The sequence below is a fragment of the Theropithecus gelada genome, chromosome 16 (genome assembly GCF_003255815.1).
Source record: "Theropithecus gelada isolate Dixy chromosome 16, Tgel_1.0, whole genome shotgun sequence".
Taxonomy (NCBI): domain Eukaryota; kingdom Metazoa; phylum Chordata; class Mammalia; order Primates; family Cercopithecidae; genus Theropithecus; species Theropithecus gelada.
Window position 1 is genome coordinate 6,128,246 of NC_037684.1, and position 13,358 is coordinate 6,141,603.

A 13,358-nucleotide genomic window follows, 5' to 3' on the forward strand; every position below is an offset into this window, starting at 1 on the left:
AAAAAAAAAAAAAAAAAAAAAAACACCTTTCCAAAAAATATTAGATTGACAATGATGTATTAAAATAAACAATATTCTAATTTTCCCAGTCCTTTCTGAGTATATCAGTAAATATGGTGTCTCTTAAGTTAAAGTGTAATTACTTTTAATTGATAGTCATTTGCTAAACCTTGGCAGTCTTTTTGGCATACTGTAAGCAGCCAACGGGTTCTTCCTGCCCACTGCACAGGCAGAACAGTAAAGAAAGAGTTTAATTAACATTAAGGTGAGGTTGGCCTTGTGGGAGAAGTGGAGTTACCAGTCTCCCCAAAGGCTGGAGGTCATGGTTTTTCAGTTTGGTGGGCAGGGGACTAGGGGATGGACGCTGCTGATTGACTGGGGATGCAGTCATTAGGGATGTGGAGAACAGTCCTCATGAACTGAGTCCACCTCTGGGTGAGGCTGCAGGGCCAACTGAGTCACAAGTCACCAGTCCTGGTGGTGGAAGTCTGGAAAACATCTCCAATGACCAATCTTAGATTCTACAATAGTGATGTTATCTATAGGGGCAATGGAAGAAGCCACAAATCTTGTGACTTCTGGCTACATAACTCCTGAATGTCAGGGATTATAGAAATTATGTCAACATGTCAGCAGAATTCAGGCCCCTCCCATAAACTTAATTTTGTGGCCTCTCAATAGTTTTACAAAGGTAGTTTCAGCCCCCTCAATAAGGAGAGGATTAGTTTTAGGGAGGGACTATTATCATCCTGACTTCTAAGTTAAACTGTAAACTAAATTCCTTCCACAGTTAGCATGGCCTACCCTAAGAATGAGCAAAGCCAGCCAGCCTGTGAGGCTAGCAGCAAGATGGAGTCAGCCACGTTACAACACCACCCAGAAAATGAGAAAGGGAATACTTCTAATGACTTTTGTAACACAAGTGTTTCAAATTCTTGCTTTAAACAAAAAATTAAAGAAAAATCAGGCCGGGCGCAGTGGCTCAAGCCTGTAATCCCAGCACTTTGGGAGGCCGAGATGGGCGGATCACGAGGTCAGGAGATCGAGACCATCCTGGCTGACACGGTGAAACCCTATCTCTACTAAAAAATACAAAAAAACTAGCCGGGCGAGGTGGCGGGCACCTGTAGTCCCAGCTACTCGGGAGGCTGAGGCAGGAGAATGTCCTGAACCCAGGAGGCGGAGCTTGCAGTGAGCCAAGATCACGCCACTGCACTCCAGCCTGGGCGGCAGAGCGAGACTCTGTCTCAAAAAAAAAAAAAAAAAAAGAAAAATCAAATCAAGTTGTCAATTGAGAGATTATCACTATGTGACTTTTTTGCAGATATCTCAAAAAATATGAAAATGAGTGACAATTTTGTCATCTATTTTTACATGTGAACGAAGTTTCTCAGCACACTCATAAAAACATAAAGGAAATAGAATTTATTGCGAAACCTTGTATAATTCTATCATTAAATAATGTTCATTCCCAGATAAATGCTTTTTTTGACAGAGTCTTGCTCTGTCGCCCAGACTGGAGTGCAATGGTGCCATCTCAGCTTACTACAACCTCCATCTCCTGGGTTCCAGCCATTCTCCTGCCTCAGCCTCCGGAGTAGCTGGGACCTCAGGCCACCATGCCCAGCTAATTTTTGTATTTTTTGGTAGAGGCAGGGTTTCACCAGGTTGGCCAGGCTGGTTTCAAACTGCTGACCTCAAGTGATCCGCTCGCCTTGGCCTCTCAAAGTGTTGGGATTACAGATTTGAGCCACTGTGCCTGGGCATAAAAGCATTTTTGAAAGAAACGAGCCCATCTGTCTTATTAATAGCTATCATTCCAATAAAATGTTTACTCTCTTTAAAAGTTATTTATAGCCGGGCGCGGTGGCTCAAGCCTGTAATCCCAGCACTTTGGGAGGCCGAGAGAGGCGGATCACTAGGTCAGGAGATCGAGACCATCCTGGCTAACGCGGTGAAACCCCATCTCTACTAAAAAAATACAAAAAACTAGCCGGGCGTGGTGGCAGGCGCCTGTAGTCCCAGCTACTCGGGAGGCTGAGGCGGGAGAATGGCGTAAACCCGTGAGGCGGAGCTTGCAGTGAGCTGAGATCCGGCCACTGCACTCCAGCGTGGGCGACAGAGCGAGACTCCGTCTCAAAAAAAAAAAAAAAAGTTATTTATATAAATTGCAGCATAGTTTTCTTTTGTTTGACTGCTAATAGTAATTATATTGATAATTCAATCCAGGGGAAAAAATTTAACGAGAGGCTGTTTGTCATAGGAAGTTAAAAAGAATTAGAAGTTTAATACATATACATACTTTTGTTGCAGAGAAGTGATAAGAACACTTTCATGCATGAAATATATTGCTTTGGAATGTAATTCTGTGGAGAAAATGGAATGGAAATACAAGTTCAGAAAGATAAAAGAATGACAACATTTCTTTGTGTTTTTTTTGAGACAGAGTCTCGCCCTGTTGCCCAGGTTGGAGTGTATTGGCGCCATCTTGGCTCATGGCAACTTCCGGCTCCTGGCTTCAAACAATTCTCCTGCCTCAGTCTCCTGAATAGCTGAGATTACAGGTGCCCGCAACCATGCCCAGCTAATTTTTTTTTTTTTTTTTTTTGTATTTTTAGAACTCCTGACCTCATGATCTGCCTGCCTCGGCCTCCCAAAGTCCTGTGATTACGGGCGTGAGCCACCGCACCCGGCCAAAAATGACAAAATTTCTGATGTAGGCTGGGTGCGATGGCTCACGCCTGTAATCCTAGTACTTGGGAGGATGAGGTGGGTGGACCACCTGAGGTCAGGAGTTCGAGACAAGCCTGGCCAACATGGAGAAACCCCATCAACATGGGGAAACCCCATCTCTACTAAAAATACAAAATTAGCCAGGCATGGTGGTGAGTGCCTGTAATCCCAGCTACTCCGGAGACTGAGGCAGGAGAATGGTTTGAACCTGTGTGGTGGAGGTTGCAGTGAGACAAGATTGCGCCACTCCACTCCACTCCAGCCTGGGCAACAAAGTGAGACTCCATCTCAAAAAAAAAAAAAAAAAAAAAAAAAAATCTGGTGTAAATGAAGAATTTGCTAATATATTTTTACTACCAGTGCTGACCACTCTCCCCCTTCCCCCTTTCTTATAACCATTGCATGATTTTGCATAAAACTTTTAGGGAGTGTCCAAGAAAAAAAGTTTGAAAACTACGGGTTAACCCACTCTTTACAGGAACTTGGCTGTGAAATGGAAAAGAGGACAGCTGGCTCCAGGGAGGCTTAGGTGAAAGGTGATTTTATTTTCTGTTTTAATTTTTATTTTTTTGAGACTATGTCTAGCTCCTTCCTCAGGCTGGAGTGAAGTGGTGCGATCACAGCTAACCACAGTCTTGACCTCCTGAGCTCTCATGGCTCTCACTACAGCCTCCACCTCCCCAGCACAAGCAATCCTCCCACCTCAGTCCCCTGAGTAGCTGGGACCACAGGCCTGCACCACCATGTCTGGGTAATTTTTGTATATATATATTTTTTTGTAGAGACAGGGTTTTACCATGTTGTTCAGGCAGGTCTCGAACTCCTGAGCTCAGGCAATCCACCTGCCTCAGCCTCCCAAAGTGCTGGGATTACAGGCACGAGCCACCACGCCCCACCAGTGATTTTATTTTTTAAGTTGGAAGATCTGAGCATGTTTAATTGTTTAGTATCATGCCCGTTTTACAGAAAAAAAAGAGAGGCTCTTAGAAGCTACAATGTTACTTCAATGCGGAGACTCTGGAACAAGATCCAGGTCAGGACAGGCTAGGTTATGCTGCAGCAGCACACGCCCATTAAATCTCAGTAACCTGAATACATCCTAGTTTTCTTCTCCCCTTAGTATGTATCCTAGGGTGCGTCGGCAAGGAGTCTGCTCATCTTAGCCAATCAGTGACCCGGGTCACTGGATGATGGTTTCATCTCCATAGTTGGGGCAGCTGGCAGAAAGCGATACAATGGCTGGCTCAGTCGCCTTTAAAGCTGGTGGGAAGTAACATGTTATTACCTCTGTGTGTTTCAAGTGGGTCAGGGAAGTGCCAGTCCTACCATGTCCCCAGAAAGGGAAAGCACTGGACACGTTGATGAGCAGTGCTGCCTACTCCATGACACTTCCGGTATTGAAAATAACCACAAACCCTTATTCTATTTTTTTTTTCTTTTCTTTTCTTTTTTTTTTTTTTTGTGAGACAGAGTCTCCCTATGTCGCCCACGCTGGGGATGCAGTGGCGCAATCTTGGCTTACTGAAACCTCCGCCTCCCAGGTTCAAGTGATTATCCTGCCTCAGCCTCCCGAGTAGCTGGGATTACAGGCATGCGCCACGACGCCTGGCTTGCTTTCTTTCTGTTTTTTCTGGTTTTTTTTTTTTTTTTTTTTGTATTTTTAGTAGAGAGGGGGTTCACCATGTTGGCCAGGCTGGTCTTGAACTCCTGACCTCAAGTGATCCAAAGGTCAGCTACAAACTTGTATTATCTGATACCTACTTTGAGCCCAGGCGAGAAAGGAAGGATAAAGTAAAATATGAGACATTGTTAGTTCATTTCAACAGATGGGGAATTGTGGGTTTTAGTCTCTGACGCTTCATTGTTACCATGAGAGCCTGGAAATTCTTTTTTTTTTTTTTTTTTTTTTTTTTTAACCTCTTTAGGTCATCCGGGAGGACGTGGCGCTCTTTTAGCTCTAACATTTTCTGGTTGCAATGCGCTTAGGACTGGGATGCGAAGTGAATGAGTTGGGAGAGAACGCAAGCCCCACAAGTGCCAGGCGTGCCATATCAGGAAAACACTTTCTAGTATTTTGTCCGCGTGTCTATTGGGGAATGCTCTTACATCCCGCAGAGGGCAGTAAGGACACAGCGCGCATTATAACCGCAAGTTTAAAAGTCCAGGGGTCGCTCACTCAACCTTGAATGCACGTCAGAATCACCTGAGGGAGGTTTTATAAAATATCCGTGCTCCACCCAAGACAATGAAATCAGACTCCCTGCGAGCGGGGCCCGAACATCAACATTTTTGAAGACGCTCCCTGTGGCTGTGCATCGGTGATCTTTAATCCCCTGCTACTTGTTAGAGGAGCTGAATGACGCCTCGTGGGCTCATTCTCATAAATGAGCTCCTGAATGCAGTCCTCTCCTCCCAAGAGTTGTCGGTGTTGCATCTTTTTGTTGTTTATTTATTTATTTATTAGCCAACGTTAGAAGACGTCCAACGGTGCTGCATCTTAATGGGGGGACATACAGCTAAAGAGAATCTTGGAGACATCCGCGGGTTCCCAGTGGCTCGCGGCAAGTTGGTTTCCCAGGGCAAGAGGCCGCCACTTAAGATCAGCTCTGCCTTTCGAGCTGGGCAGTGGAGGCTCTAAGTCCGCTTTCAGCAGGACTGGAGGAAGGAGACTGGGTGGCCCCAAGGAAGGAGGGGAAAAGGCTACTGAGAAGAGGAGGAGGGAAAAGGGAAGAGGCAGGGCGAGGGAGGAGCCTGAGGAGACGCGGTCGCGGGCGGACTCGGCTCAACCCTGACATCTGCGCCCCGGCCGCCTGGTCGCCATGGCGGGCTTGGGCAAGGGCCCGGGCTCCGCTGTCCCCGTATGGCTAGCCGAGGACGACCTGGGCTGCATCATCTGCCAGGAGCTGCTGGACTGGCCCGCCACGCTGCCCTGCGGCCACAGCTTCTGCCGCCGCTGCCTGGAGGGCCTGTGGGGCGCGCGCGGCGCCGGGCGCCGCTGGGCCTGCCCCACCTGCCGGGAGGGCGCCGCGCAGCAGCCTCGGCTGCGGAAGAACACGCTACTGCAGGACCTGGCCGACAAGTACCGCCGCGCCGCAAGCGAGCTGGAGGCGGGCTCCGACTCTGCAGCTTGCCCCGGCCCCGGCTCCAGTCCCGGCTCCAGCCTGACCCCCAGGCCCCCGCGCCGCCCGGCACTGCAGCGGGTAGGGAGGCCGGTCCCGCAGCTGCCCTCGCGCCCCCCGGCTGCCCGCAGCCTGCCCTCTTCCCCTGTGGCTCGAATCCCTTTCCTCAGCCGTTCTACTTTTACGTTCCTTTTCTCAGTCTAAAAGTCGACTCCCGCTTTTGGGAGGAACTTTGGAAAGTTCATAAAAGTATGAAGAAGCGGGAAAAAAACAAATTCCCCATCTCCCGAAAGCCTGTCAACCTAGCTGCTACACGCCTTGGCATATTTCAACTTCTTCCTAATCGATCTTCGGTCTCTTTCTCTGACAGTTGTAAAATTGTGGTAAGATGTATATAACATTAAAACTTGTAATTTTAACCTTCTTTTTTTTTTTTTTTGAGACAGAATCTCGCTCTGTCTGGATGGAGTGTAGTGGCGTGATCGTCTCACTGCAACCTCCGCCTCCGAGGTTCAAGCGATTCTCCTGCCTCAGCTTCCCGAGTAGCTGGTACTACGGGCGTGAGCCATCACGCCTGGCTAATTTTTGTATTTTTAGTAGAGACGGAGTTTCACCGTGTTGGCCAGGCTGGTCTCGAACTCCTGACCTCAGGTGATCCACCCGCCTCGGCCTCCCAAAGTGCTGGGATTACAGGCGTGAGCCACAGCGTCCAGCCTCATTTTAACCATTTTAAAGTGTACAATTCAGTGACAGATACATTTCCTGTTGTGCAACTATCCCTGCTGTTTTCAGAACTCTTTAATCATCATAAACAGAAACTGTACTCATTAAGCAGTAACTCCTTATTTCCCCTCCCGCTAGCCCCTGCTCACATCTAAGCTACTTTCTGTTTCTGAGTTTGCCTGTTCTAGATATTTCATATAACTGGAATCGTTCAATGTTTGTCCCTTTGTGCCAGGTTTCTTTCACTTAGCATAGTGTTTTCAAGGTTCATTCATGTTGTAGCATGTGTTAGAACATTATTCCTTTTATGGGGCTGAATCATATTCCATTGGGTGGATGTGCCACATATATATACACATACATATATTTTCTTTTTTGTTTTTTTTTTTTTTTTTTTGAGACGGAGTCTCGCTCTGTAGCCCAGGCTGGAGTGCAGTGGCCGGATCTCAGCTCACTGCAAGCTCCGCCTCCCGGGTTCATGCCATTCTCCGGCCTCAGCCTCCCGAGTAGCTGGGACTACAGGCGCCCGCCATCTCGCCCGGCTATTTTTTGTATTTCTTAGTAGAGACGGGGTTTCACTGTGTTCGCCAGGATGGTCTCGATCTCCTGACCTCGTGATCCGCCCATCTCGGCCTCCCAAAGTGCTGGGATTACAGGCTTGAGCCACCGCGCCCGGCCTATTTTCTTTTTTGAGCTGAAGTCTTGCTCTGTGGCCAGGCTGGAGTGCAGTGGGGCGATCTGTGCTCAATGCAGACTCCGCCTCCCAGGTTCAAGTGATTCTCCTGCCTCAGTGTCCGGAGTAGCTGGGACTACAGGTGCTCACCACCCCACTCAGGTAATTTTTGTATTTTCAGTAGAGATGGGTTTTCACCATGTTGGCCAGGATGGTCTCGATCTCTTGACCTTGTGATCTGCCCTCCTTGGCCTCCCAAAGTGCTGGAATTACAGGCGTGAGCCACTGCACCCAGCCTTATTGTGATTTTGATCTGGATTTCCTTAATGACTAATGATGTTGCCCATCTTTTCTTGTTCTTGTTGGTCATTTGTAGATCTTCATTGCAGAAATGTCCATTCAAGTCCTTTGACCATTGTAAAATTGGGTTTATCTTTTTGTTGTTGAGTTTTAGAGATTCCTTCTATATTCTGGATATCGAATTAGATATGACTCACAGATATATTATCAAATATATATTCTCCCATTCTAAGAGTTGTCACTTTCTCAGTGGTATCCTTTGATGCGCAAAAGTTTTAAATTTAATTTTTATTTGTTGTTTTTTGTTGTTGTTGCTTGTGCTTCTGTTGTCATATTTACAGATTCATTGCCAAATCTCAGTTCATGAAGATTTACCCCTATGTTTTCTCCTAAGAGTTTTTTTGTTTTGTTTTGTTTTGTTTTTTTTTTTTTTTTTTTTTTTTTTTTTTTGAGTCAGTGTCTCGCTCAGTTCCCAGGGATGGAGTGCAGTGGCACGATCTCAGCTCACTGCAGCCTCCGCCTCCAAGGTTCAAGCAATTCTCCTGCTTCAGCCTCCCAAGTACCTGGGATTACAGGCGCCTGCCACCACACCTGGCTACTTTTTGTATTTTTACTAGAGATGAGGTTTCACCATTTTGGCCAGGCTGGTCTTGAACTCCTGACCTCAAGTGATCTGCCCGCCTTGGCCTCCCAAAGTGCTGGGATTACAGGCATGAGCCACCGTGCCAGCCTTTTCTAAGAGTTTTATGGTTTTAGCTTACGTTTAGGTAATTGGTCAATTTTAAGTTAATTTTTGTATATGATGTGAATTAGGGGTCCAACTTCATTCTTTTGTATGTGGAAATCCAATTGTCTTGGTACCATTTGTTGAAGAGTCTATTCTCCAGTGATTAGACTTGGCATCCTTGTCAACAAATCATTTGGCCAGGCCAGGCGTGTGGTTCACACCTGTAATCCCAGCACTTTGGGAGGCCAAGGTGGGAGGATTGCTTGAGCCCAGAAGTTCCAGACCAGCCTGGGCAACATGGTGAAACCCCATCTCTAGAAAAATACAAAAAAGTATCTGGGCATGGTGGCATGTGCCTGTAGTCCCAGGTATCTGGGAGGCTGAGGTAGGAGAAATCACCCAAGCTGAGAGTTTGAGGCTGCAGTGAGCCATGATTGTACCACTGCACTCTAGCCTGGGCAATGGAGTGAGACCCTGTCTCAAAATAAATGTATAGTTTTACTTCTGGACATTCCATTTTATTCCATTGGTCTATATGTCTGTACTTACGCTAGTACCACACTATTTTGATTACTACAACTTTTTAGTAAATTTAGAAAATTGGGAAGTGTGAGTTCTTTGACTTTTTTTTTTTTCCAAGATTGTTTTTGTTATTCAGAACTCCTTGCAATTCCATCTGAATTTGAAGATTGGCTTTTCCATTTCTACAAAATAGGCTGTTGGAATTTTGATAGGGATTATGTTGAATCTGTAGATCACTTTGGGTAGTATTGACATCTTAACAATATTAAGTCTTCTTTCCCTAAAACACAGAATGTGTTTTTATTTATTTTTATTTGGGTCTATAAATCCTTCAGTGATTTTTTTGTAGTTTTAAGTGTGTAAGTCTTTCACCTCTTTCATTAAATTTATTCCTATGTTATTCCTTTATTATTATTATTATTATTATTCTATTTTTTGAGACAGACTCTTGTTCTGTCACCTAGGCTAGAGTACAGTGGCACGATCTCAGCTCACTGCAACCTCCATCTCCCGGGTTCAAGCGATTCTCCTACCTCAGCCTCCTGAGTAGCTGGGGTTACAGGCGCCCGCCACCACCCCTGGCTTATTTTTGTATTTTTTAGAGACAAGGTTTCACCATGTTGGCTAGGCTGGTCTCAAACTCCTGACCTCAGGTGATCCACCTGCCTCGGCCTCCCAAAGTGCTGGGATTACAGGTGTGAGCCACTGCAGTAGGCCCATTATAATTTATTTTAAGAAATTTTTCAGGCTGATTGTTGTGGCTCACACTTATAATCCTAGCACTTTGGGAGGCAGAAGCAGGAGGATTGCTTAAGCCCAGGAGTTCAAGACCAGTCTGGGCAGCATGGTCAGACCCAATAAAAAAAAAAAAGAAAAGAGAAACTATGAGACCCGCTGGAAAAAAAAAAAGAAAAAGGTAGCTAGGTGTGATGACACATGGCTGTGGTCCCAGCCACTTTCGAGGCTGAGGTGGGAGGAACACTTGAACCCAGGAGGCTGAGGCTGCTGTGAGCTGTTTTCATGTCACTGCACTCCAGCATGGGCAACAGAGCAACATCCTGTCTCCCCTTACAAAAAGGATACTACTTATCCCTGGACCTGAACCCAGGCACACATCTGGATTAGAAGATGCCAGGCTCAGAGGATCTTTCTAACGGTAAGGACCAGATGCATTCACACAGGAAACGAACCATGTTCACTGAGAAGCAACTGGAAGATCTGAACATCTTGTTCAATGAGAACCCATACCCAAACCCCAGCCCTCAGAAATAAATGGCCTCGAAAATAGACGTACGCCCAATAGTACTCCAGGTATGGTTCAAGAACCACAGAGCAAACCTCAAGAAAGCCAAATAAAAGCATATTCAGCAAAAACAAGCAAAAACTCCACAACCGCCAATACTGGAGGGTGGAGTCACCACCAGTGTCGGCCTGAGAAATGCAGACACACTACCCAGATTGCCCAACACTGCTCGTCTGATTGGCTTGGTGTACACAGGTCATCGGGTACCCTCATTCCAACTCATCCTGTACCCTCAAGGTCCCTGCAAATGACCTCGTGGGCCACAGAATAGTCCATTTTGGCTGCTGCCAAGATCCTAACATGTATGACTTCTACCCCATTTTGGAATCCCAAGTTTGGGCTCCAAGCTTCAATTCTGGCTCTTCTGCCTGTTCATACCTACAAAGTTGAGAGATGATAAATACAAAAAGTCACATGTAAAAAAAAAATGAATACTAAAAAAATTTTTGTGTTTTTCAGACAGAGTCTCACTCTGTTGCCAGGCTGGAGTACAGTGGCGCGATCTCGGCTTACGGCAACCTACGCCTCCTGGGTTCAAGTGATTCTCCTGGCTCAGCCTTCCGATTAGCTGGGACTACAGGCGCCCGCCACCATGCCCAGCTAATTTTTGTATTTTTAGTAGAGACGGGGTTTCACCATGTTAGCCAGGATGGTCTCGATCTCTTGACCTTCTGATCCACTGGCCTCGGCCTCCCAAAGTGCTGGGATTACAGGCATGAGCCACTGCACCCATCTTAAAAGAAATTTTTAAATTTCCTTCTTAATTTTTTCATTGACCCACTGGTCATTCAGGAGCATATTGTTTAATTTCCTTGGGTTTGTATAGTTTTCAAAATTCCTCATTATTGATTTCTAGTTTTACTCCGTTGCAGTCAGAGAAGATATTTGGTATTATTTCAATTTTTTTTTTTTTTTGAGATGGAGTCTTGCTCTGTCGCCAGGCTGGAGTGCAGTAGCATCATCTCTAGTCTTTGCAACCTCCGCCTCCCGGGTTCAAGCGATTCTCCTGCCTCAGTCTCCCCAGCAACTGGGATTACAGGCGCACGCCACCACACCTGGCTAATTTTTGTATTTTTAGTAGAGACAGGGTTTCACCATGTTGGCCAGGATGGTCTTGATCTCCTGACCTCGTGATCCACCTGCCTTGGCCTCTCAAAGTGCTGGGATTACAGGCATGAGCCACTGCACCCGGCCTATTTCAATGTTTTTGAATGTTTTAAGACTTGTTTTCTGACCCGACATATGTTAGGTCTTAGGTTTTGTGACCTATCCTTGAGAATGATCATGTGCTGAGGAAAAGATCCATGTGTATTCTGCAGCATGAATGTAAATGTTCTGTAAATATCTATTAGGTCCATTTGATCTATAGTACAGATTAAGTCCAATATTTCCTTGTTACTTTTCTGTCTGAATAATTTGTTCAGTGCTGAAAGTGGGTTGTTGAAGTCTCCAGCTGTTACTGTATTGGAGTCTGCTCTTTAGCTCTAGTCATATTTGCTTTATATGTCTGGGTGCTCTAGTGTTGGTGCATATATATTTACAGTTGTTATATCTTCTTACTGAATTGACTCCATTATTATAAAATGACTTTCTTTGTCTCTTCTTATAGATTTTGTTTTGAAACCTATTTGTCTGATATATGTATAGCTAATCCTGCTCTTTTTTGGCTTCCATTGCCATGGGATATATTTTTCCATCCCTTTATTTTCAGTCTATATGTGTCTATAGATGAAGTGTGTTTCTTGTAGGGAATAGACCATTGGGTCGTGTTTTTTTAATCCAGTCAACCACTCTATGTCTTTTGATTGAAGATTTTTGTCCATTTATATTCAATGTTATTATTGGTAAGTAATTCTTGCCATTTTGTTGTTTGTTCTTTGGTTGTTTTGTTTTGTGGTCTTCTCTTCCTTCTTCCCTTCTTTTCTGTCTTCCTTTAAATGAATATGATTTTCTCTGGTGCTATGATTTAATTTCTTGCTTTTTATTTTTTATGTGTCCATTATATGATTTTTGATTTGAGATTACCATGAGGCTTGCAAGTAGTATCTTATAACCTATTGTTTTAAGCTGATAACAACTTGATACTGCTTGCATAAACTACCTAACAAGCAAAAAGAAAACTAATAAAAACTCTACACTTTAAATTCATCCCCTGCTATTTAACTTTTTGTTATTTCTGTGTATATTTTATTATACTATCTATATCTTTGAAAGTTGTAGTTATTATTTTTGATTGGTTTTCTATGACCTTACTATTACTAGTGAGGTTTTTGTTTTGTTTTGTTTTGAGACAGAGTTTTACTCTGTTGCCCAGGCTGGAGTGCAGTGGCATGATCTCGGCCCACTGCAGCCTCCACCTCCTGGGTTCAAGCAATTCTCCTGCCTCAGCCTCCCGAGTAGCTGGGACTACAGGCATGCGCCGTCATGCCCAGCTAAATTTTGTATTTTTAGTAGAGACAGCATTTCACCATGTTGGTCAGGCTGGTCTTGAACTCCAGACCTCAAGTGATCTGCCCACCTTAGCCTCCCAAAGTGCTGGGATTACAGGCCACCTCCTGGGTTCAAGTGATTCTCCTGCCGCAGCCTCTAGAGTAGCTGGGATTACAGGTGCCCACCACCACACCCGGCTAATTTTTGTATTTTTAGTAGAGATGGGGTTTCACCATGTTGGCAAGGCTAGTCTGGAACTCCTGACCACAGGTGATCCAACCGCCTCGGCCTCCCAAAGTGCTGGGATTACAAGTGTGAGACACTGCGCCTGGCTTTTTCTATTTGATTGAAGTATTCCCTTTACCATTTCTTGTAGGACAGGTCTGGTGTTGATAAAATCCCTCAGCTTTTGTTTGTCTGGGAGAGTATTTCTCCTTCATGTTTCAAAGCTAGTTTCACAAATTATAGTTTTCTAGGGTAAAAGTTTTTTCCTTCAGCACTTTACATGTCATGCCACTCTCTCCTGGCCTATAAGGTTTCCACTGAAAGGTCTACCTTCAGATGTATTGGAACTCCATTATATATTATTTATTTTCTCTTGCTGCTTTAGGATCCTTTCGTCATCCTTAACCTTTGGGAGTTTTATTATTAAATGCCTTCATGTAGTCTTCTTTGGGTTGAATCTGCTTGGTGTTCTATAACCTTCTTGTATGTAGATACTGATGTCTTTCTCTAGATTTGGGAAGTTCTGTGCTATTATTTCTTTGAATAAACTTTCTACCACTATTTCTTTTTTTTTTTTTTTTTTTTTTTTTTTTTTTTTTTTTT

At 44.8% G+C, this 13,358-nt stretch overlaps 1 protein-coding gene and 1 pseudogene across 3 annotated transcripts in view; both read left to right on the forward strand.

The window, feature by feature from the left end:
- Nucleotides 1–4,907: 4,907 nt before the first annotated feature.
- Nucleotides 4,908–13,358, forward strand: part of RNF135 (ring finger protein 135) — a 31,644-nt gene continuing 23,193 nt past the window's right edge. For all 3 annotated transcript variants that reach the window (XM_025362070.1, XM_025362069.1, XM_025362072.1), the window contains exon 1: nt 4,908–5,933. In XM_025362070.1, coding sequence (XP_025217855.1) covers nt 5,553–5,933 — 381 coding nt within the window. In that variant the 5' untranslated portion in view covers nt 4,908–5,552. The remainder of the gene's footprint in view (nt 5,934–13,358) is intronic.
- Nucleotides 9,926–10,490, forward strand: LOC112609188 (annotated as a pseudogene).